Source organism: Malurus melanocephalus, unplaced genomic scaffold (assembly GCF_030028575.1).
Source record: "Malurus melanocephalus ecotype Western Australia unplaced genomic scaffold, MMel_1.1 scaffold_626, whole genome shotgun sequence".
NCBI lineage: Eukaryota > Metazoa > Chordata > Aves > Passeriformes > Maluridae > Malurus > Malurus melanocephalus.
In genome coordinates, this window is record NW_026623858.1 from 278,275 (window position 1) to 302,509 (window position 24,235).

Genomic DNA, 24,235 nt, shown 5'->3' on the forward strand with positions numbered 1-24,235 from the left:
TTACAAAACCTATTTTGTTTTTAGGTGTTATTTATGGGTAAAGTTTTTTTCCTCTAGACAACATCCTTAATCTCTTACCACATAACCTCTCAAGAAAAAAGCAAAAAAGGTGTTGTGTCGTATTAACAAAGTTCTGGATAAAGGTCGTACTCTTTCATTCTTTCCAACAGGAAGAGACAAAAGAGCTGAGAAGAGAACTAGAAACCTATAACCCTTCCTTTTTTGAAGAACTTGAGGATCTAAAATACAACTACAATGAAGAAGTAAAAAAAAATATTATCTTAGAAGAGAGATTGAAGCAGCTTTATGAAGAGTTTGGCATTCAGGATAGTGCAGGCAACATTTCTGTTGATTAGGTTAGTGTTCAAWATCCTCATAATTGAAACAAAAACTAAAATTTTCTGTGTTTATCTTGTAATTATACAAGTTTCTTAAAGCTATGTTAGTTTGCACAGACYTAGGAGTGCAGAATCAGGATCGTTGAACAGTTTATGGTCAGTATTTATATACAACAGTCAAAATAAAATGAATTTTACCTCTCCTCTACCTGTCAGAGCAATAATATATTTTAATAGTATATTCAGAACAGTTAATTTGGGTAATAAGGTGTCAGGTAAGTTGAAACCTTGGGCTTATCCTAAAAGTTAATTATCTTTTAAACTGTCAGCATACTAAGGCCCAGATGAGTAAGAATTTGCTTATTGTCTTGTGTGACCATAGTGTTTAATCCTGAACTYGGGGTCAGTGTTCTGGATGTCTGTTCTTACATCCCTGGTTATCCAAGATAAAAACTAAAACGGAAGCTATAGTATTGCAGCCAAACGACTGCTATTCTTGTACATAATTGATTAAATAAAATGAATAATCTCTACTATAAAAGTATACATCTAGCTATATAAAATAGAGACAACTCAAATGATCAATTTCAACTTTATTATTTATACACCTTCTATTATTTAATATGCCCTTGATGAAATTTCCTAACAGAGATGCTGTTGTAAATGGAAATTATTAAGCCAAGTCCTGYCTCTCTCCACTTACTAGGATCTCCAAAATAAAACTAGTATGTTCTCTATTATTAACTCTTTTTGCCCCAAAATAGTGCAAATGCCTGTAGGATATATGTTAGTTGGGGTATTAAATGGTATCAGGTTGCAGATAAACAGGTAAATTATACCAGGAAGTTTTCCCCCCGCAAGAAACTGTTACAACTTAAAGAGTCAAAGTTTAGGACTAGTTCTGGTCCCACCTGAAATATGTCCTTTTACTGTTAAGAAACTTTATGCTACATCTCAAACCTACACATAGTAGATCATAATAATTACACATTTGTAGAAGTTCAACCTGTGTAAATTTTCCAGTTGATTGCATTCATTAGTAAAGATCTGAGGACCAGCCAGTGTTAGACAACACACTTCCTRCACTTAATGCTAACAGTTTCCAGTAATGGGTTCAAAAGTTAAGAAGTTTTCAGAAAATAAACATGCTGGAAACTAGATCTCTGCTCGAGCTGTCAGATCTGTTATTTAAAATTAGTCATTAAGTATAAACTTAAAATTACATACTACTTGGGCTGTTGCCTAAGATAGAAGATTATTCATGAAGAAGAATTCTGTAGTAGACACAAGTAAGAGGAATGCAACACATACAACAATTAACTTAAAAGAAAAATAATCATTTCAAGCATCAAACTTGATGTCTTTTAGTCTGTCAAATCTTTGTCCATCCAACTCTGAAAAATGGTGAAACAAACTCTTTGGTTCAAAGTCATAGTCATATTTAGTTCTATTAAAAGAAATTACAACAGGCTGAGAATTCAGGTAGGTCTCTGCAAGTGGCCAAGGTAAACCAAGATGATGACGATGAAGCTAAAATGAAAGGAAAGAAGATCAGTTCAGCCATTTTGATAAAGTTACACAATTGCCAACTTGGGAGGTGTGTGGGTGTGGATTCTAGGATCCTCTATGCATTAGAGCACTTAAAAACCATTAATCAGTTTTCTGTATAACATGAACAACAACAAAGCACAAAAGGCAAACCAGAACCACAGAATCCTCCACCGTTTCAGAAATAATACAAACTTGCTAATTAWTCAAATGTCACATTCTTACTAATAATACTTGTTCTGTTCGTTAACATTAAAAGAACTTCATTTTTAAATAAAAGAATTAAGTCTAAAACTAATGATTCCTATACAGRGAGGCAAGGAAATCTGTTCTCAGTTACTTTATTGGCATGTTGGGAATGGAAAGTTCAGTATATTGTCACTGTAGTGATTCAGTGGCTTTACTAATTCTACTGTCATCTCCTTTGCTGGAGAACATGTACTGAAAAGAATTTGGAAAAGAAAAAAACAAATACAATACTTCACATGAATTATTATAGTGTTTTCCATATGTCCATCCATATACTTACCTTGATTAAACACCCATCATGGCAGTGCCACACAATTCCTTCAACTTTACCCTCAGTGCAGCTTTCAAACCAAGATAGTATGTCATTTTGCTTCAAAGCAGGTGGATTCTTTATTTCAAATGCTCCATGTGGTACGAGAAGATGTACAGGGTGCTTCTTGCTTCCCAGTCCTATGTTTAMAGAAACAAATACCTTTCTGCTAGTTAATGTGTTTCCTCATTTTTGTAATTGCAGATATTTTTAAAGCACTCTGTAAACTGCTGTTAGATACTACAACACTGTCCTGTCTTTAACAGAATAGTTAATTATATTTTTAAGCACCAAATGCAGTTCTCTCTCCTCACAATTTATAATTATTTATTAAAATGTACTCCTCCTTTGTATAAAATAAACATGACAGAGATTTATACAGTTGTCTGCTTTTTCCTTGTGGTCACCTCCTCAGGCACCATAAAGCTACCAGCTAAATCCTGCACACTTCAGATCACCATCAATGGCACAAACACCTTAGTTCCTGAAAATCTGGCATGTGTTCTCATGAAAACTTAAAACTGGGCTGTTAACAACTGCATTGCCTTTTCATGTTAAGTCTTTATTTAAGGATACAGCTATTACAACTATTTGCTGCCGTTCTTTTACATACTGAGAAAATGCTTAGACCAGGTAGGACTATTTTTGCTACCCATCCTTTCAAGTTATCCTAACAGCAAAGCACAGAARTTGGAACTCACTTGTTCTCATACCTAATTTGTTTCTCATTATAAGGCCTTTAAAGGAAGAAGCCACAACCAAAATTTGGGCTTAATTACATTTCCTTAAAGAAACTCCTATTTCAAAATTTAAAAATTGAAACTTGTGACTAACGTTAGGGGCTCCAAAAAAAAGGTTGAATAAAATTTTCTACTTCAATTCATCAAAAGAGCAAGTAAAGTGAAGGCACCAAAACACAATTGTAAAAGTTTCTATTCCTATTTTAATAGTAATATTTAAAACAGCTTTCCCATTTAAAGTATTTTCTGAAGGARTAAAGTAATGCATTTTTACAGTAACTCAGATTGAATAGACATAACTAGTTCCATGACAACTCAGCTTTCTAAGGTGAGTATTTTTGGGTGAGAGTTCCTTCAGCCAGCCCTTCCTCTCCTTTCTAAAAAGATTGCTACTGGAAAACTTCTAAAAAAAACTCACACAAAGGATATGCATATTTGACTCAAAAATACCACTAAATTAAAAAAGTATTTAACAGACCATGTAAACTTACCATATGGATTTGCATTAATATTAGTCCCAATAAGCTCCAATGTTTGTTCTAAAATTTCTGATAATGGCACAGGACTGATTTCCAGAAGCCCTGGGTCAGTATGGTGTTTCAAGACCAGTGCTATTCCAGCCTCATAATTTACAACAGATGAGTGCCAGCAATACTGCTTACTATTTTTCTCCACAGGCACCCAACCTATGAGAAAACACCGCATTTTACCAAAGTAAATATTTGAAGTTATTAAACACATATTAGAATCTGTTACCTGCATTAGAAAAAAACCCTACAGTTAACTACAAAAAGACTAAAAACTGTATCTCAGATAAATGTAAATGTCACAATTATAYCTAAGCTGAAGGCCTGTAAGTTTGTACAGCAAACTGCAGTTATTTCTATGTGTCAGAAGAACAAAGCCTTTCTGGATAGTGAATGAATGAYATTCAAATTTTTTTTTCTGAATACGTTAACTACTATTTGTAATTCTGGAACTAATTCTAATTCATTTCAAAAATTCACACACATCTTTCCCCAGTTTTACCCGTGCTGCATCATAGGTACCTGGCATATGTCCATTTTCATCGGGCAAAGGATTGCCATTACAGAATTCTATGTCCTTTGCTGGAATCCAGGTATCTGGAACAGGCTTGAAATCCTCTTCAATATTCCAAACAAATTCTAGACATATAAACACAATATTTAGTTTTTGGTAAACTGTTAACTAACTTTGTTTTATATGCTCTAATGCAAATACCAAAATACCATTGATGTAAACGTTGTTTTACAGACAGTAGTCCCAGTCACTTTGTACAAGCACCAACAGAGGTCRCATTCAAGTGGTCTACAATTAGGTCGGTTTAAAGAAGCATTTAGACTTTAAGTAGATTGAAAGTCCAAAAATTAAGATTAAAAAAATAGCTACACATTCCAGTTTAATGGAAAGAACCACGTTTAAAAAAAAAACTGGAGCAAAATCACTGATACTTTCCGTGTTAGACTAGCTGATCTTCCAACTGGATAACTTCCRTTGCCAAAAAGAAGGAAAGAATTCTTCACTAACCTTTGCAAGCTTCCAATGAATACAAGAATCGTTTAAACCTTTTTGCACCTTGTTTGGTGGGTTTTCGATCCAACCTGGCCCATAGGTAGGGTTGTCCTAGGAATATCCAGATATAAAACCAGCACTTTACTGAGGTAACCATACCCTGCAGAATACTGAAATCAACTACATAACAGCAAGATATGAATTCTCATTTGCTACTAGAGAAATTTTATAAGCAAAGCCACTATTTAAATTCAAATTACACWATATGAATTTCCAAATCTATTTTAGATTCTATATACTTGCTTAGTGTAATAYAGAGTTTCTTACAATTTTAGGTGAAGGCATGAACCCTAGTGAGTCAATGCAGTCTTCTCATTTCCTCCCAACCTCTGTACTTCTATTGATATTCCCCAAGGAAATTAGACATTCTCTTATACATGAGCCAGTTTGCAAGTAACACTTCTAATAGGAAGTTTAAAAACTGGAATAGTTCTTAGATGTWCATAATCACATTAAATTCTAGAACAGGTTTAGAAACACCACCTAAAATCTATGGTAACTATTACTTTGTGGTCAAGATACTTAATTGAATTCACAGCAGCTGTAAATAAATCATGCAATAAAAGTGAAAACTAAGTAAAATGACTTCTACTTGGCATGAGAAATATGCAAATAGATCTTCCTTATTACCTTTATACGTAGTTACATAACAGCAGGTTCCATCCACCTTTTCAGTAGGAACTGCATTGTGTACATCTGCCTCTAATGCCTTTCCAGTTATGGTGTCAGTTGCCAAAACTTTAAATGGCTGAAAAGAAGACAAGTGGCTGTGTTACTGCCTTGCTCTCATACAGATTCTTGCTCCTTACAGCTGGCCTCTATAAAGCCAACTCTTTAAATAATATGTATTATAGAGCTGATTTCTAATACCATTACAATGCACACTTGTTTCTTCAAAACTTTATAGCTTGCGAAGTACTCTTAGAAGAAACTGGGTAATCTGTTTGTAAATTCTCTCCCTCTCCCATTCTTGATTACTATTTAGAGATGACTTTGCTTTCCACTTTAAAAAGGGCATTTAAGCTAGCAGGGCTCCAGTCCAACACCACAGTAGCTTGAAAAATGCCCTCCTGCATTAGGGTGGCAGTAGGAATTCCTCCTGACAAGTACTCCCCAGCTTTCAGCTTGGAGCTGAAAGTCAATACCRTCATGTTAGTGCAATATACAGACCAGGGGTGGTGGCAAAAGCATCCTGGTGTTAAATACTTAACAGTATTGTTAGCTAAACACTCTTGTGCTTCAAAAGAGCAAAGAAATACATTATCTGTGGATCTGGAACAAATAGCCAACTAGTACAGATTTCTTCTACACAGCTTCTCTAAGAGTTTCATTGTTGTGTTTGGATTCAAATCTTTTACTCTGTAATCATCGTACCTCCCTCTTCCCAGCCAATTTTGTCTTTTAATCTGGACTGYCTCTGCTAGCAGAACACAAAGCAAGACTTCTCTTGCAGAAGTCTTGAAACAGAACATGGAATTCATAAAATGAGAACCCTTGTTACACTACAAGACGTTTTATATTATAGGATTTGTAACCATCACAAACAACAGGTATGAAGATTACATGAAAAAGAAAAATTTCAGGGTAGTGAGAAAACATTCCCATCAGTTTCACCATCACTACCATCCTCTTTCTTCCCTAACAATCACAATCCTGTTTTATCCTTGCCTAAACTTTAACAAAGAAAACAAAAACCAAACCAAAGCAACAACAACGAAAAAAAACCCCCACAAACAAATTAAAAAACCCTGCATGTGCCAGTTCCAGATCTAATAGCCTTTTCTGTACATAGGAACAACAATGTAGGGATGTACCCTTACATGACCATTATTGAGATGGTTTCATTCTGAACTGAACAACTGGAAACCATTCAGCTCTTTCATCCAGAAGCCAATCACCAATGGGAGAAAGTCACCCAGAGTTGGATTCAAGTTCACTATGCAGCTGCTACTAAAACCAGGAAACACAAGCTGGGAGTCGGTCTGCAGCTAGACAGGTGAGTGCCACCCCAATCTGTTCACATCTCACAGCCTCAAATGAATTCTTCTGTCATAACTCCAAAAAGAAAACAACAAGAGGGGAAAAAACCAAACTCAAAAGTGAGATAAAGTATTTTTTCTTCCTACGAGGCTCACAGGTAGGAATGGCAGGGGGATTTTACAGAGGCTGGATGCGTCATGCTGGAGTGGCCTTCACTTAGAAAAAGCAAACACAGCATCAGGGCGAACACCTGTATGCACTTGCCAGGAAAAGCGTGGGGCTGAGCTGACACGGCACTCAGACGGCCCTTCTTCCCTGCATTGCATGGGGACAATCCTAGGCCAACCTCTCCCGTGAGTCTCCCTGAACTCGCTAGATTAAGTATTTTAAAATTTCAGCGGAACTTCTGGCCACGAGGGTGTGGCCGGGGGCTCTGACATGGTCTGTGCTGTTGCAACCTGCGGCCCAGCGATTTCCCCTRGGCTCGGGCACGGGCCCAGCCCCACCTGCCTGGCGCCCATCACCCGTCCGCGCGTCCCGGTGCCGCCCCGGCCACCTGTCGCTCCCGCTTGGCCGACGGCTCGTCCTTCACCTCGGTGACGAACAGACACGGCACCTTGCGCTGTACCGCGCCCCGCCGCCTCATGGCCCCGGCCGCCCGCGCCCGCCACCGCCGCGTCTGCGCCGGCCCGCCCGCGCTGCACCACGGGAAATGTAGTCCGCCTCGGCCGCCGCCGGGGGCGCTGCTGCTGCGCCTCCTCCTTCCCGCCATCGGGCCCATCAGCGCGGGGGCTCCGCTCGGCCCGGCCCGGCCCGGCCCGGCCCACCGGGACCCGGGGGCAGCTGCGCCTTTTTCAGCGCCGGCTCCTGCGAGAGTGGACTTCTATAGACTCCTGGGTCTGGAGTCCTGTCAGGAATTTGCTCCAGCGCAGGCTTCTTATGGGGTCACAGCGTCCTTTGGGTGCATCCACTTGTTCTGGCGTGGGGCTTCCCCCGGCTGCAGGTGCATTTCTGCTGCAGCGTGGATCTTCATGGACTGCAGGGACATAGCTGCCTCACCATGGCCTTCACCACGGGCTGCAGGAGACACTCTTTACCCCAGCGTCTGGACCATCTTTTCCCTCTCTTCCTTCCCTGACTTTGGCGTCGGAGGGTTCTCTCATGTATATTCTCATTGCCCCCTCTGACTGTTGTTGCCCAGCAGACTATGGTACCTTTTTGGTATCAAAGATCTGTTTTTTAAGAGGACAGTTTCATCAGCAASAAGTTGGGTATTATTTAAGCTTGACTATATGGGTTTGTTCCATTTCACATTAAAAAGGCACCAGAATGGGCAACTCTTTAAAACAGTCTGATGTTCTATATTTCACTTGGATGCAATAGAAAGAAAGGAAGATGTTCAGCCTGGATAGGACATGTAGCAGCATCATGCTGATGTCCCAAGCTGGAGGAGCAGTTGGCAACTGTTAAAGTGTAACATTCCACCCTGGCTAACAACTGCTCTCAGTTCAGTTCAACAGTTCAACCACATGGAGAAGGTACCACATACTACATTCAGCTATCTTTTGTTTTAACTACACTATCCATTTGAGTTTCGTTTCACCTGAAGGTCCAGTATTTGGAAGAAAACTGCTTTCAGGATAAGATGATGATTTTTGCCTGACTGCTGATGGCTTTAATTCAGAGAAGTACTTATATTCCACCTGGTAAAAATCCAGGGATGGGTGTAGGGCTTTTGGTTATTGCATCCATTTTTAAGAGCTGGGGAGTTAGGTGTTAAAGCCTGTGAGATGGGCTTTGTATCTCATGGGGTGACCCAGTTGTACTGACTAAACTCCAAAAGTTTTTGGAGATGCTGCTGCTAGACCTAGCTGTTAATGTCTGGAACTGGGAGAAATATGCCTCCARATATTCCAGTATTTTCGAGTATGGCCTTGTTTTAATTAAAAAAAAAATACTCAGAAACTCATTCAGAAATAACCCCAACCTGGATTTTACAGTTCTCAGTGGGATGCCATTCACACCTGGTATATAAATCKGAGTTTACATATTTAGAGTAAAGCTTGTGAGCACTTGCCTCTTTAGAATTACAAGTTTATCATATGTTTAAGGAAGATAGCTCAGGTTATAAGGATAAGTGAATTGCATTATCAAAAATGACGCTAAAAGCTACAAACTCTGATGAGAYAGATGCAGAACAATAATTTTATATATGACTAAAAGAAGTGACTTGTGTTATAGAAGTACTATCTCTGCCATATTGTGTAGACTAGCTGGTGTCTCATTGATCAATAGAGGGAGAGCAGCAGTAAGAGTACATGAAAGAATAAAGAAAAGATAATTTAAAAAAATCCATGTAGACGATCATTCCCATTTCTATTAGGTTTTTGTTTGTCATCTTTAAAAACGTGAAAGATGGTGTAAACAGTGTAATAGCAGCAGTCTCAACATAATGTCCCTATTTTTTCAGTTTTTGTTTCTGGGTTTTATTTCTTACCCAATGTTTCCTCATAGATCCATGTCCTTTAAGAATAAGGCAGTACTAGTATAAAATTTGCATTTGTGAAGCACATTTCACTGGAGATTAATCTGATTTTCCCATTTTTCAGAAAAGTAATCTCATCCATGTCAGTTAAGTGACTTTATGATTTTTTTCTTCACAGCATCTCATTAAAAGTCTGCAGTAAACTAAGCAGACTATTCTAATATAGAAACAATTTTACAGCAACAAATGCCATTGACCTAACTTGATAACTTTAGAGCTATCTAGGGCCTTTGATAAAGTTCAAGATAATTTGAAATAAGAATGTGGTCCTACAAAATCGTGGTCATATGTTTACAACAGTGTGAACTGTCATATATTTGATCCTATGCTCCCACAGCATGTACTAATCCATTTATTCAGTTTTGATTGCTGCACTTACAACACCTGAAAACTGTTTTCTCCTGCAGCAAAACTACAGCAAGTTCTCCTGTTTCTGGGAGACAGAGCCCGTAGGCTGTAGGAGGATAAGCTGTGACTTCTTTCACAGAAAACCTCGTAACATAAATGGACTTTATTTGCCACCTAGTAACAGTGAGTAAAAATATTTTATCAACTTTATTCATTAGAGTAACAAAATAGACAAAAATATGCTTCCAGTGCATATGCAACATATATAATAGGGTCAAGAAATGGACCATAGCGAATCAATCAAGTGTGGTCTGCTATCCTAGCAAATTCAAGGGAATGAAAGGGATTTGAATCAGATTGCCACATGAATTATTTTAGCTGTCATGTTATGAAACATCATACTTTTTAGTGGTATAAAAGATGAAGTCACATTTAGGTTTCTGAGATCCATGGAATAAAGATACTGCTTAAATTTTTGATAGATTTAATCCCTCTAGTAATTCAAATGATTAGTATGCAGGTAACAATTTAAGAGAAATCAAAAGCTGAAATCACAACTAGAAAATAGACYAAACCCTTTTACTTTTTACTGCAATATGTACAAATTCAAAGTCTGTGTGCTCCACTGTGTCATTGCAAATACTAAACTTGCTGTTTTTTGTTCTAGTGCCTAAAAACCTTGTTAAACTAATTCCAGTTTGTTTTTGCTTACTCTACCTGGAGCTAAAAGTAGTCTGTTTTGGACAGTGAAAAAGGTTCTATTAAGTTAGAATGTTGTAYCTTACACATCTCTTACATGAGATATAACAAATCTGATCTGCCATCATGTTACCAGAAAGGGTTTAATACGATATACATGCTGCTCATAGGCAAGCAAGACCTKCACAAGAATAGAACCAACTGGAATAATAGAAAAAGCCCATGCTTCCTTTTAGACTGGAAAATATATCAAACTTCAATATTTTAAATATAATATGGCTGCAAATCAGTCAGCTTGAACAATACCATAGACTCACCATTTTTCATCATTTTTTCTTTTCAGTCGTTTGCATTTCCTGGATCTTGAAATATGTTATCCTAGTACTAAACCCATTTAGCTGGAAATATTATGTGTGACTATAAACCCTAAGGAAACTAATCTATTTTCCAATTTTTTTCTGATTAAGCGTAGATTGTTTTCGTGAACTTCACATTCTTTCACAAAATCTACATTTTGTATCTAGTAAAGAGAGTTGAGATTCAATTTGATATTAAAAAATTATGGAATTTAAAATAAGCAATCTTGTGCTTAACACTGATAAATTCTTCAAAATGAATGCTGTAGGAAGTGAATACAGCATGCCTACATTTTAAATAGTGCAGTGATGAAAATGTTCCTCTTTTCAGAAGTCTGTATTCAACAGTGGCTCGTGTCCATTCACAGGAGCTAGTACCTGCATTTTTTGTACTTCCTGGAGTAACAAGGTGCCTTCTCTCCAACTTTTGCACAAGATAATGCCTAATCCTGATCATGATTTCAGAAGTATGCCTSCTGGTGTGAACCTGAATTTCATACTCTAGTTTTCCCTTAATAAAGTAAATCCAATGTTCCTGTCTGCAGATGTCCCATTGAAACAGGATGTCCAAGGAGGCATTCTGCATCCAGCCCATCGTCAAGACTCACTCAGAAACCAGGAAAATGTTTTGGTACCAATTCACCCTCCACTGATTATAAACCTCAGTGATGAGGAGGATGATGAAGACGATGATGAAGAGGATGATGARGAGGAAGAGAACTGTAAACTGTTTTTTTCTTTCTTTTACAAGGAAGTTGAATGGGTTTTGTCAGCTCTTGCAATGTACTTCACAACTGATTTGTTATAAGAGCCATTACATTTTTAGAAAAGAGCTGTTGATAAATATTTTGAGATAGTTTTCAGCTATTCTTTAAAATGTTGGAACTGGTTGTCACCAGATGTGAGCAAGGTAATATTTTCTAACTGCTGTGATCCCTAATTCAGATGGCCATCAACAACTCTTCAAAATTTTGGGATGGAATTACACATTTAGGAGGTACTTCTTTTCTCAAAAATAAATTTTTGARCCAGGTCTGTATGCACTCCTCAGTGAAGGTGGTCACAGATTTTTTACAAAAGATAGTCGTGTGACTTCAAGTAATTTTTTTAGCTGAATTACCAAACTCTGTAGACAGTCTTATTCTTTTAGAGAAAGTTATTATTAAATCTAGCAAATAGAATTGTTGCAAACTCTTCACCAGTTGAATTGAATGTTTATCTATCTATCTATCTATCTATCTACACACACATATATGTAAATACAGTCAAACCATTGACTGTATCTCACTTAGAGATGAGAGATTCATAGGGATGGAACAAATTACACATTCCTGGAGAGTGAAAAGTGAGAGAATTACCTACTTTCAGGCATGCACTCAGCAAATTACTGTGCTGCCCCAAGCCACTATTCACTTTTCCCCTGCCCATAAGGTTGGCTGGCAGAGCAGCCTGTTAGTGTTTCCTAAGTTGGTTTCAGTCTGAGTATGACATTTTAACTAAAACAATATGGAAAGCAGGTCTTTGCTGATCTTCATAGCCTTAACTGGGAGGGATAAGGAGCACTCACTTCACCGTCTCTGCCATCATTGCAGGATAGTAACTTTGGGCAGAGATTTTGTGACAAGTACACCCTGGTGGCAAGGTGAATCAGATTTCCTTGTGGGTGTAAATGAAGGATTATTTTGAAAATGAATATTAGAGATGTTTTTGAATAATTTTTTGCATCTTAAAATGTGTCTTAACTGGAATTCCGTTGCACTTGAAAATACCTAACATTAAGGAATCATTTTTCAGTCCAGAAGCAGAGGTTGCAGTCAGAAACAAAAATAGCCAATGACAGAAATGGAAGTCATTATCATATTTGATTATTAAGAAATATGAAGGTCTTTGTATAGTAATGTTTTATGTAATCTTTTACAAATATTTCCTACAGATGTGTCTAACTGGATGCCTAAGACTGTTACAGATATTGAAGAGGAAAGAGCAATAAGGGATATATGTTATAAGTCTGGTAAATATTAAATTAGTCACTCTTTCCTAAACAGCAATGCTTCCAATATGGTAAACTTTAAGCCTTGTTTTTTTCCCTCTTGGGACATGTGTAGGAGAGTATTATGGGATTCAGAACCCTTACAAACACCAATCAGCAAAAACTGTGTCTTCACCATGGCAAGATGAGTTTTTACCCTTGGAAGCTACTGAACAAAACTTGCAGAAAGGCAAGTCTTTTGATTTCTTTAGACTGTATTTACCACTGTTAAAATTGCTGTAACAGGGAGATACTATTGCATAGGTTTCTCTTCCTCCCCATATTTTAAATTTARCAAAAATAAAATATTACAAAACACATATTTGTATTTGTAAGCTTATTACAAAATCAGTTCATTCTCTTTTGCCATGTTTATAATCGTACTTGTGGTGATGACCTCCATCAGTTATGGATGAAAAAAGTAGAAATGGGAAATAGTATTAACCCACTGTGTACTTTTCTGACATACACTACATAGGTATTTCACCTAATTTCATTATAAAAYGTATGTAGTCTAATTTTATTCATCCTGAGGTTAGGAATGTAGTTTATAAATTTCTCATTGAGGCTCTCTGTTTTATTGGAGAGAGACAGGATCTCTTATAGATCTCATATATATTGAGTCAACAGACAATGGCACAGAAAGGTGAGATGAGCCTGTTTCCCAGAGGTGTGTGGTGATCTCTGCTGGCTATCTTGGATGTCTTGATGTCAAAATGTAGTGATACCTAAAACTTTTCTGTACTGCCTTATAAAAGAGAGGGACAAAAGAGTTGCATTTTGTTTTGAATTCTGGGCTTTATCCAAAATAAATAAGGTCAAAGGAATACAAATTTATAAAAATTTACCCCAGTTCTTATGGTTCTTTATTCATTACTCTCTACTAATTTCTAAATTTAAAATGTTTGTTGTTAAAATAGTTTTTATAAACTCTTTCTAACAAATACATAGACATATTTAGAATATAGATGAGGGAATCAGTAACAAATGTTACTTTTTAAGAAGTGTTAAAAAATGTTACCTTTTAAGAAGTGTTTTTATTTATCACTAGATGCATTAAGAGATATGTTTCCCCAAAAGAGTTTTTCAGTTGAGTTCTCTGAGGCTTTAGGTACCATTACATGTATTCTGAAAATGCCATAAATTCAGTCGATGGGTTGCATAACAATTCATGGATAGTGAGAAACTCATGAATAAGTGGTAATTTATTACCTAGGTCTTTACTTTGGAGCCATAGTCTTCTTTAATCTATGAATTATGATCTTTTCCTAGACAGCATGAAAGTTATACATCAGTTACACTAGACAGTATCCCGATAACTAATGAAAGAGAAAAAAAGGTTATGAAATGAGAGCTTAAGAGCAATTGCATTAAGCTAATCAATGGTCCATAGGGGTGGGAGGAAGGAAGAGAATGTCAGTGCCRTTACCTGTTCCTATACACAGATAAACATTCATTCTGTTGCCTTTCTAGGTGATTGTAATACAATTCCTACAAGATTTAATAATACAAGAAAAGAAAAAGAGAGTTCTGAAAGGAGAGTATCAATAGAGAGTATTCCCAGAACAGATTATAAATCTTTTGACAATGGAGGTAATATACTGTAGCATCAGCTTCTCATTGCTGAACATTATGTAGTAAATAAAATAACTGAATATGCATTACACTTCACCATTTTGCATTTGAGTTATTCTATATTCTTTATGTTCTAGACACTCTTTCTCATKCTGAACCATTAACTGTAACCATCAAACTCATTATTTATAATTATATATTAGGCTAATTTTAGGAATGTACTGGAATCCGTTATGCAGATTACAGTTGATTTTGGGAAAAACAGGGTTCTKTGGAGTTATGAAAAAGCAAGTGTAGAGATGCAGACAAGTTGGTTAGAGCCTCATGGTAGTAACACCAAGGTCATGGATTCAATTCCTGTCTGGGCCATTCATTTAAGAGCTGGTCTTGATCCTTGCGAGTCCCTTCCAACACAGGGATATTCTGTGACTGTGATTCTGTGACTCTCTGAAGTCAAAATGCTTTCAAAACCTGTTAGTTTTGTGGGACTATTCATAGTTAGGATGAATATGCTTTGTATTTTTCAGTTATCCTGCAGAAAAATAACAAAGCTGCAATCCTTCRTCTTGTGTAACAGGATCCTACCATTCTGCATGAACTTGCTTGACCTTAATGAAGACACACTATTTTTGCCAATTCAGTTCAGTGTTGAATCCTGTCATTGAAGTTAAAGAATGCCCCATTCTCCCTGAATTTACTTAATACTTAGTGTTATTCAATACTTTTCTTAATAAATATTTATTAGTGATAATAATAATAATAATTGTACTATTTTTCCTCCTGGTTTGTCAATGCTAAATAGTGCAGTATGATGCTAGGGCTACTTGCTCTAGTTTGGAGCAAACTGGTGTGGGTTTTCTAGCTCCAGAACTGCACTGCACAGTAGAAATGTGTTTTACATTCTAAAATCTTTATGTACAAAAGTATTTTTCTTTTAAAATATTCTTTATGTCTGTATAAACAGATACCACTGAGACACAATTCAATAATTAAATCCATGTTCACAATTATATGTATTTAAAGCTTTTTATACAGACTATATTTTCCAATTTTTGTGGGCCTTATTGAGTCAGCTAATTGGTTTCATTGTGTTCATTGTACTTTTATACTCACTTCAGCTAAAGACATGCCAAATAAAATGCAGACTGTTTCTATTGTTCATCTTTCTGAGAGTGCTCTTGAGTATGGATAATTTTGTAAGGCTTTTTTCCTACAGGAGGTGGTGGTACTGTGATACAAAGGAGCGCATTTGTTGATGGGAGCAGATTGGAGGTACTACCTCGGGAAAAAGAGCCTATTACAACAAAGTATTCCAATATGAAAGGTACTTCAATATTATATCTCCAAATTTTTAGATTAGATTACTTTTGTTCCTCTGCAAGTATGATGAACATTATATATTTGTGTAAAAACAATCTGAAGAGAAATTTCCATTAAAAGTGTGATTTCCTTCACTGCAAGATGACAACACTTGTTGTATGTTATGGTTTAATTCTGGTTCTTTCAGCCAGTTTGCATCCTCTGGTAGTGTGAGTCCCTGAGTTACTAAAGCCCTTGATGCTTGCACGTTAGATCATATGGAGTGCTGTGCACTTTCCACTTCCATCAAGTAAAACAGATTTGATTGTAGATGGTGTCTAATAGAACATGGGACTTAATAAAATCAGAAAAAATATAGTTAAGGAAAGAGCATAACATTTAGAATAAARTGTGTTTATTAAAACCTAGTCACATACAAATTAAAATACCTACACCAAAGTACCTTGATGATAAATTTCATCCTTCTCACAAGAGAATTTCAGAATATATTTGTCAATGTAGAAAATCTTATTGTGAATGGGTTGTTATCCAGTTATTTCTTTGCAGTTTTAGAGTAAAAAGAACAAAAASAGGACAGATTTTTGTCTTTAAACTACCCCATAAACTGAAGTAGAAGTAGAGAATTTCTACCACATTTTGGCCTGAAATGAGAGAAACAAAAAGTGCTTATTTACAATAGCAGGAGAAAAGGAAGAACAAAGCCACATCTTCCTGAAGTGTATCAGGGGCCAGGAGAAGAGCGCTGTAGTTAATTTACAATGACTGGTCTCCATGGGCTCAACCATGGGTGTTCCAGAGGTCCATACCTGTGCTGTATAGAGAAAGGRTGATCTGATTTTTGCATTTAGAGTTAATTTTTTTGGTTGGATTTAATGACTTTTTCTGCTAGAGGAAATATAGACAAGTGTGTTTTCCTTCTGAAATGGAACTTTTAGAATAATTAACTTCTGAAACCATGTTCCACCCAAAGTGACCTCGTATGAAGTGGGAGCATTTTTGGATAATATTTTTTGTACTTTCTAAAAAAGTGAATATGTGTTATTTTAATCCCTCAGAAACAAACCACACTGATTTGGTAAAGAACCACCACTGTAAGGACATAAAGGAAAATAGAAGGATTTCTGAGGACCGAAGAAATTCAGCTAATGCAATAACTGGCAAAGGTATTTTGAAAAAAAAATACTTTGGCTTATTCATTTCTATTCACTAAACTGTGAGATGATTTACCAGTATCTAGTTAATTTCTGTTCTTAGTGTCAAATATGGRCAACCCATACTTTGATTTGCCTGTCTGCCAATAACATATTTTAAATCTCGTTGTCCAGCCTCCGGYCACCCGCATTTGTGAAATTTTGAATAATAGCACAATCTTTTTTACTTTTATTTGCTCTTTTAGGAATTCACACTTTGGACCCCAAAGGAAAACCAAGTTACCAGCAAAGAGGTCAAACTAAGGATGACGAAACTACTTCTTCCAGTCCTTATGGGAGAGAAACTGGAAGATACAGTAATTTAAATTCTCCAGAACCTCGACGATCAGCATATGTAGTCTACCGGACTGTCACTCAAAAACCGAAATTCAGTGGATCTACAGGTGGGTTCCTGCTTACACAGATTTCTTAAAATGCCTGTCTGTATTGACTTGTGTTCCCTGCAGGTGAATAATAACTTATCTATGGAGTTTTCATTATTATGGATTTGTATTTATTTTCATTATCTGGGATTATTTTTTATCTTGAATAAACAGAGGTTTGGGTCTTATACTGCATTTAAATTGATAAGARAAGTGTGTATAAATCTTTGTGGTAATACATTAGTAGTATTTTTTCACATTAATTATGTTGGACAGAAGACTATTCTTTCTGCTGTCCATAATACTTCCCTTCATCTTACTTTACTGTCTTCTTGATGGTAYGTGCTATGTCATTAATTTGACAAGAAACCTACAAGGTGGGATTCTGAGTCTTGAATCTTTCTTTATGGCAATCTGCTTCAGATTTATTACATCTTTCACTTTATTTTTATCATGCTAATATAGCCTCACCCAATCTGGTACATCTTTTGGGTTTTATTTGAATTTCCTCTTTTTATGTCCATGGTTTCTCTKCATAATTGTATTTTTTTCATTTGTCACTTTGTCAGCAGATTTAGTGGTAAATAGTTTAAATAATGACAAGTTAAGAAAGTGATTTAATCTTGCCAGTTTCAGTCATCTCTCTTAAGATGGGTTGATTCTCCATTTTGAGGTGCCTCCCTCTCTTAATTTCTAGTAACAGGAACCTCCTTCAGACAGAGTAATGCCTACTTTAGTGTGAATGAAGTTAAGTGAAACAAATTCCAGCATCGGTTTGGAATTTGTCTTGGGGACAAATAGCTGTGTCTGTTTTCTTTTTTCTTAGAATGTTTTCTTTCATTAAATGTGAGCAGGCTGGTATAGAGATTATAGAGAGAACATTCTTTATGTGAAGAGTTTTGTGAAGCGTTTTATTAGATTTCCAGGTTAAAAAAGGGTAGAACATTTTGGAAAAAATTGTAATCAGCATTTTTGTCATAAGAGCAATCAACATTTTTGCTGCCTTTCTTCCCAGCAGTTCCTGAGTCCTATGGTCAGAAAAGCTCCAAACAAAAGAATCAGACTGACACCAATAGGAGATTTTGGACACAAACAGAAAACTATGGTAATATTTACACATTGTGTATAAACTGCAAATATTGATTATAACRAAATTAATGATTTGAATTAATCACATTAAGATGGAATTAACAGAAGAAGGTTAATAATCTTCATTTTTAATTCAAATTTCTTAAAAAAAATGCTTTGTGATTAAGCAGCATATTCTGAAGCATAATCAACTGTCCAGCACAAAAACAAAATATAGTCTTGCATATAGTGTTTTCACAAGCAGGGATAAAACGGAAGCRATTGATGCCTTTGGCAAGGTCTTTAGCACAGGAACATTCTTTTTGGTAAAACCAAGGATGTCCATGGCAGAATCTCCTCATCTGGAGGATCCCATGAGCCTCATGGAAATGCTGCAGTGTTACAAATTGTCTTTACAGTTCTAGAGTCTGCCTTAAATACTAGCATTTGTTTCAGAGGTGATGTCTGATTCATCTGATGCATTTATTGAAACTTCAGCTAATGTAATATTTAATTCACATATCAGAATAAAAGAGTCTTTCTTGAAATTGTGCTAAAATTAAGAAACAATGTGTGTGTTTTTCCGATAGGCAAATATACTTCAGGATCTTCTAACTCACCAACTTGGAGGAAAAGAAATCCACAAGCAAAACCATTCTCTAAATTTAAAACAACCACTCAGGTAACTGATAGAAATGGTTACAATTCAACCTTTTTAGGAGAACTGGCGTGTTTCTGCCCACCTAGAAAATGTAAAAGTTCTTGTAAAACTTCCTCAGTCAAAACCTGCAAGATTATAATCAAAGCTGAGTAGTCCAAAAGAGCATGAAATAGTTTTATTTCTTAGCAGGTATGTACCTTTGCCTGCATAACTAACCTGTGATTTCTAATTTTTTTTTACAGTAAGACTTATATGAAAGCAAAATGTGTACCTGACTTTAAAGTATGGTGCTACAAAAAGGGATTTTGGATTCTAGCACCAGACAAACACAGTAGAGACCAAATAAGTTTGATCTATCTGTTTCTCTGCTGGATTGTTCATGAAGCATCAATGGCTGAACAAGCAGCTGAGGTCTGAATTCATGAAAGGACTCAGGCTACAAAACATTTGCAAGATACCCTAAAGACTGTTCATACATTTTACAGCTGCTTTGAAAACTGAAATTAGAGCCTTTATCTCCTTCTTCATTTTGAAATTTTACTTCTTAAAATGTTTCTGGAAGACAGAAATGTAGTTTTACTCTAAGAAATTATGCTCAAAATTTTGTATATATCTGTTTTTGACAGCAGAGTAAAGAAGACATGGAAGTGAATAGAAACGGAGAAAAAGAAACATCTAAAGGGAAATAAGGAAATTATCAACTGGAATATCCAAAGATGAAGAAACTATGAATTCCTAAAAGAAGGTGCAGGAAGGAAATACACCATGGTGTTTCAAAACTGGTTAAAAACACTAAAAAGTATGCTCTGCATGGTCACTTATAAAGATCTATAATTCACTAAGTTTAATCTATTCTAAAAATTTGGCAGTTGAATTTATTTTTACAGACTACGGCTCTACACCATAAGATAGGAATAGTCCATAGAGATGAAAAAAAACCCCTAAGCAGAGTCTTCCCCTATTTTTGACAGATGTTTTAAGGCATAATTCCTAATATGAATAAATACTATTAGTTATACTTAGCAGTTTCAGARGACTTTTAATGTAATCAGCAGTAGTGTAATGTAATGGTTTTCTGGTACAAGAGCCAGATTCCTTGATGGTTTAGCTGTTTTGCCAGATGTTTTAGGACTCAGTCTGAGTTTGATCTTGAGAATTTGCATTTTTAGTAGAGCAGGAGAACTATGTTATGAACTAAATGTACTTCACAAGAAAACTTTCAGAATTAGCTGAGATATGTATTTACAAGCATTTTAAACTAAAATATGAAGAATGCTATAAAGACTGAGAGGAAGACTGGTAGRAAGAATGCTTTAATGTTGCTTTCTGGGGAAACAAACCTCATACTGAAGTGTTACATATACATGAGTTCATATCTTTGTCTCAGATGTTTTTTCAGTTGTTTTGCATTTACCTGACCTTTGGTCATTCTTAGAACATAATCAATTTTTGAAGAAAGCCCTTCAAACTTCTTGCTGTAACATTAAGATCAGTAATTATCTTGGTGGCATCTGTGAGTATGAAAACGTTTTGCCATCTTAGAGCCTTTTTTTTTTCTTCTGGGACTGCTTAGAAGATGAAGCTGGATCAGATACCTTCCAGGGTACTTCTGGCTGAAATGATTCTATTGCTCTGAGAAACACACTCATGCATTTCTCTACCCTACTTTGTTGAGATTATGTCAATAATGGTGTAATTTTTATTTTCTTTTGAAATTGAATTTTTAATCATGTAACTTAAAAAGTGCTGTACTGATTAGACACATATGCAGTTATGCATAATTTTTCATAGCTGAGAGAAGAACAGAAAAACCTRGAGGATCCGGTTTAGCTAAGTAAAAATGCACAAAACCAACAAGAAGCCTCTTTTTAAAATCAAAAACTAGGTGTGTTGGAAATGTTCCTCCACCTCTAATTAGGCATTGATGTTTGAAATTGTAGCACATAATGCCTTGCAGCAGCATGTCACATGTTGTCTGCCTGAAACAATTTACAAATCTCAATTTAAAAGGCTGTTTTATCAAATTATTTTTTAGTATATTGATAAAGTTTTTTAATTATCTTTTTCACATAAAAGAAATATAATTTTTTCATTTACTATTTGTCCAATGTCTCCACAATTTAGAGTATTAAATTTGATAAAACCATAATTGGGCATGGGCAAATGTTTTTATGCTGGTCTGATTTTAGTATTTCATTTAAAAGGATTTCAATATTTAATTTGTGCAACTGGTTGGTATTGTTGCTATATGGATGTAAAAGTGCAGGCTGTGCTCTGCTGCATATGCTGCCTGCTGATTTGTGCCACGCAGATCCCTTACTGCAGGAGAAAATCAGCCAGCTTCTTGGGATAGTGGCAGCTCCTGCTTGGTCAGAGTGATTACACTCCCTGCCTGGCCACACCTTTATCAGGGCAGCAAGTTCTCAGGTGGACATCCTTACTGTCTGACAGTAGAAATGAGGAATATTGTTGGCTTCTTTGGCAAAATTCTGTAAGAGTTACAATGACCGCAGTGAGGTAACTTGGGATGGGATTTGCAGGGTGTGCTGTGCTGYGATCAGAGGCCCATTCGATGCTGTACAACTTGGGGCTTCCAGCATCTGAAGGGTCATATGATTATCTATACTATCTTCCTTTTCTTTTTAGTGTGGTCTCAAAAAATCAGGATCTTAAGAGGTCCTTTATAGAATCTGAGCACCTTTGTGACTGGGATCGTAAAGAACARGGCACCTTCTGATACAATTTTAACTAACCCATGTCCTCACCCTGAAAAAGCAACTCAACAAACCAAAACCAAAAGTAAATAATTTCCTAGCATTTTAAGGTGTGAATATATCAGCAGATGATTGGGCTGAGTGTCAGTCCTAGCTCCAGGGAAAGACAAGGAAATGTAGGAGAAGGACGTGGCCATGAGGTCAATAATGGGCTACTCCTTGATTGTTGTGGAATCACAGCTTCAGTACATTATCTCTTTTCACTAGAGCTTTCTGTAGAGAAATTATGAATGCTGTTAGTCATTACTTGCTCAACCCAGGAATTCACAGATACTAAAAAATAGTGTTAACTGCTCTTGACAGAAATCAGGAGAACAAAAAAGGATCAAGTGCTTTGTGTGATCAAATCCTTAATCAAGATTTTCCTTTCATAGCTTCAAAGACACTAAGATCCTCTAAAATAATAAAAATACCTGTTTATTTTCCTGATCACAGACACTTTCCCTGTTACACATTTTAATCTTTTCTGTTTGTCTCTGTCCTTTAAAGCCCTAGAGAGGAGCCAAAGGAAACAGAATATTCTTRCAATGAGGCCCTGAAGAATGCATTTCTGTACTTTCACATAATCATTGCATGACAGACCTCCCTATTTTACACTTAGAAAAYAAGCCCTGAGATAATGAGCCAAAGATCAGAGGCAGAGGTCACTGGAGCAGAGTTGAACTTGCCCTGGTATTAAGTATGCGTGGCCATAATCTGTTGCTGAATTGGACAGGGGAAATAAGAAATTTGTTGCTTTCACCCTATACATGTTAAGATATCCTAATGTTTTTCCAGATGGTACTTCTAAAAGCACATCCAACGTCTAATCTAGGTGAATCAAATTCATTAGTCAATAGAATAACAGTATTACTACCTGTGTTTTGACTAAAGTTTGCAAAACTTTCAGTCTGAGATCCTGCATTCTTTAACAAACCTATATGGCTAAATTAAAACCATTAACTTCCAGCATCTCATCAGCACTGAGATTTTAAATAACCTGTTTATTAATTAAGGTAGGAAAGTCCATCTTAAGTTAACACCTGAATGAGAAAAACATTGGTTGTTGTATAATAAAAATGGAACAAAATGTCCCTGGGAATTGTAGACATTGTTTTAAAAAGGATTTTGAAAGTTTTCCCCTAATAAAGATATTTTCTGATAAAATCTTCCTTGTACAGCAATACATTATGTAAATATATAAATTTATTTTTTTTAAAAAATCGAGTCTGTCAATCATTTAACTGTTTCTCACACCACCAGGGGACGATGCAGTCCAAGGAATGGGACTRAACAATGCCCAGCATGATCCTTCCTTCCCACGTGCTTGATTCCCGCTCTTCAGAGCTAAAGCCTCTCCGCGGTCTTCTGCAAAGGTTGTACATTCAGAGAAAAGGCCACAATAGTCTTGTTATGGCCAACTCGGGGGCGAAATACAGCTACCTATATTCAAAATTGATAATATAGCTTTCTTTTTTTTTTTTTTTTTTTTTTTTTTCCCTCATAAAACAGTGATGATGCAACCCTACTTCTCTCTCATTCTATATGCTTTCCAAAAGGTGTTTCCTGTTATCTCCTCTCCTGGACAGTTGTCATCACAGTTTCTTTTCAGGGAAACTGAGAGGTCTTTGAAACAAGGTGTTCCCAGGCTGAGAGTCTCCTTTAATTTTTCCAGTCTGGAAACATTTTAGAATTTTTCTAAATGCCTTTGGTTTTCAAAGTCTGGGTTTTTTTACAGGTGGAAATTATGATAGATACATGCTACAGTAATAGATATGAGGCACCTGAGAGTACAAATAGTATGCTTAAAACCCTTCTCCCTCTTTGCTTTTTTTACTCCCTAAGGAAAAGGCAGTTTGCCAAGACTAAATATAAAATTGATAGGGCCATTTGAGAAGGTAAGGTGAACATCCAAGTCTCCTTAGGTGATTTAAGGACACAAACAAAAGACACTTTTGGGGGTTTTATGGCGCATTTTACTTGCCCTGCAAAAAAGTAATGTCTTCAAAGATTGGTATTATTGTTGTTGCTGTTCATCCGTGGCAAAAGGATCATTGAGGTTGAAAAAGACCAACAAGATCATTGAGTCCAAGGTTTATTAATGAATTTTTAATCTAAGGCTAGATTGTCCTCCTTACATCTTCACAACTCATTCTGCCCCCCAGGATCCTCTTCAGGGCAGCTTTTGAAGTTTTACTGCCTCACTGAATATGCACCAAGCAAAACATACTTTAACATGACCCACAGTAATCATTGTGATTTCAACACTGTCATTGTTATTCTTAAATTCAGGTGTAACTTGATTGATCACATCAGAGTGACTTCCAAAATTTCCATTTCAATATGTGTTGCAGCCTGCCAAATTGATATTGCTCTTGGAGATGGATGAGGATGTGAAATGCTGCAAGTCTTTAACTTTGGAGRCAAAATTTGCAAACTGGGAAAATATAGTAGAGAATTGTAGGCAGAAAAATAAATTATTAAAATGCAACCATCAGTTGCAAGTTATATAAAATGTGATTTGTCCCAGGTCTTTCAGTTTTCCACTGT

At 36.2% G+C, this 24,235-nt stretch overlaps 3 protein-coding genes across 9 annotated transcripts in view; 2 read left to right on the forward strand and 1 right to left on the reverse strand.

The window, feature by feature from the left end:
* CEP290 (centrosomal protein 290) overlaps window positions 1-1,815 on the forward strand; it is a 48,557-nt gene extending 46,742 nt beyond the window's left edge. For all 5 annotated transcript variants that reach the window (XM_057383347.1, XM_057383348.1, XM_057383349.1 and 2 more), the window contains exon 54: window positions 171-1,815. In XM_057383347.1, coding sequence (XP_057239330.1) covers window positions 171-356 — 186 coding nt within the window. In that variant the 3' untranslated portion in view covers window positions 357-1,815. The remainder of the gene's footprint in view (window positions 1-170) is intronic.
* On the reverse strand, window positions 917-7,440 carry RLIG1 (RNA 5'-phosphate and 3'-OH ligase 1). 3 transcript variants are annotated; one of them, XM_057383354.1, is made up of 7 exons: window positions 7,351-7,440; window positions 5,409-5,526; window positions 4,734-4,829; window positions 4,235-4,351; window positions 3,677-3,871; window positions 2,416-2,585; window positions 917-1,868 (listed from the first exon to the last, which is right to left on the reverse strand). In XM_057383354.1, exons 1-7 carry the CDS (start codon window positions 7,402-7,404, stop codon window positions 1,680-1,682), a joined length of 939 nt encoding a protein of 312 aa, XP_057239337.1. In that variant the 5' UTR covers window positions 7,405-7,440; the 3' UTR covers window positions 917-1,679. The 3 variants fall into 3 exon arrangements, with proteins under 3 accessions (XP_057239337.1, XP_057239336.1, XP_057239338.1); XM_057383353.1 differs by having other exon boundaries at window positions 7,315-7,440; XM_057383355.1 differs by lacking the exon at window positions 7,351-7,440 and adding an exon at window positions 7,265-7,322.
* Window positions 7,403-19,621, forward strand: CUNH12orf50 (chromosome unknown C12orf50 homolog). Its single transcript, XM_057383346.1, has 11 exons — window positions 7,403-7,921; window positions 9,711-9,834; window positions 11,252-11,428; window positions 12,640-12,717; window positions 12,812-12,925; window positions 14,209-14,328; window positions 16,686-16,793; window positions 17,027-17,224; window positions 18,219-18,308; window positions 18,862-18,953; window positions 19,559-19,621. The coding sequence occupies exons 1-11, from the start codon at window positions 7,403-7,405 to the stop codon at window positions 19,619-19,621; spliced, it is 1,683 nt and encodes a 560-aa protein (XP_057239329.1).
* The last annotated feature ends 4,614 nt before the right edge of the window (window positions 19,622-24,235 follow it).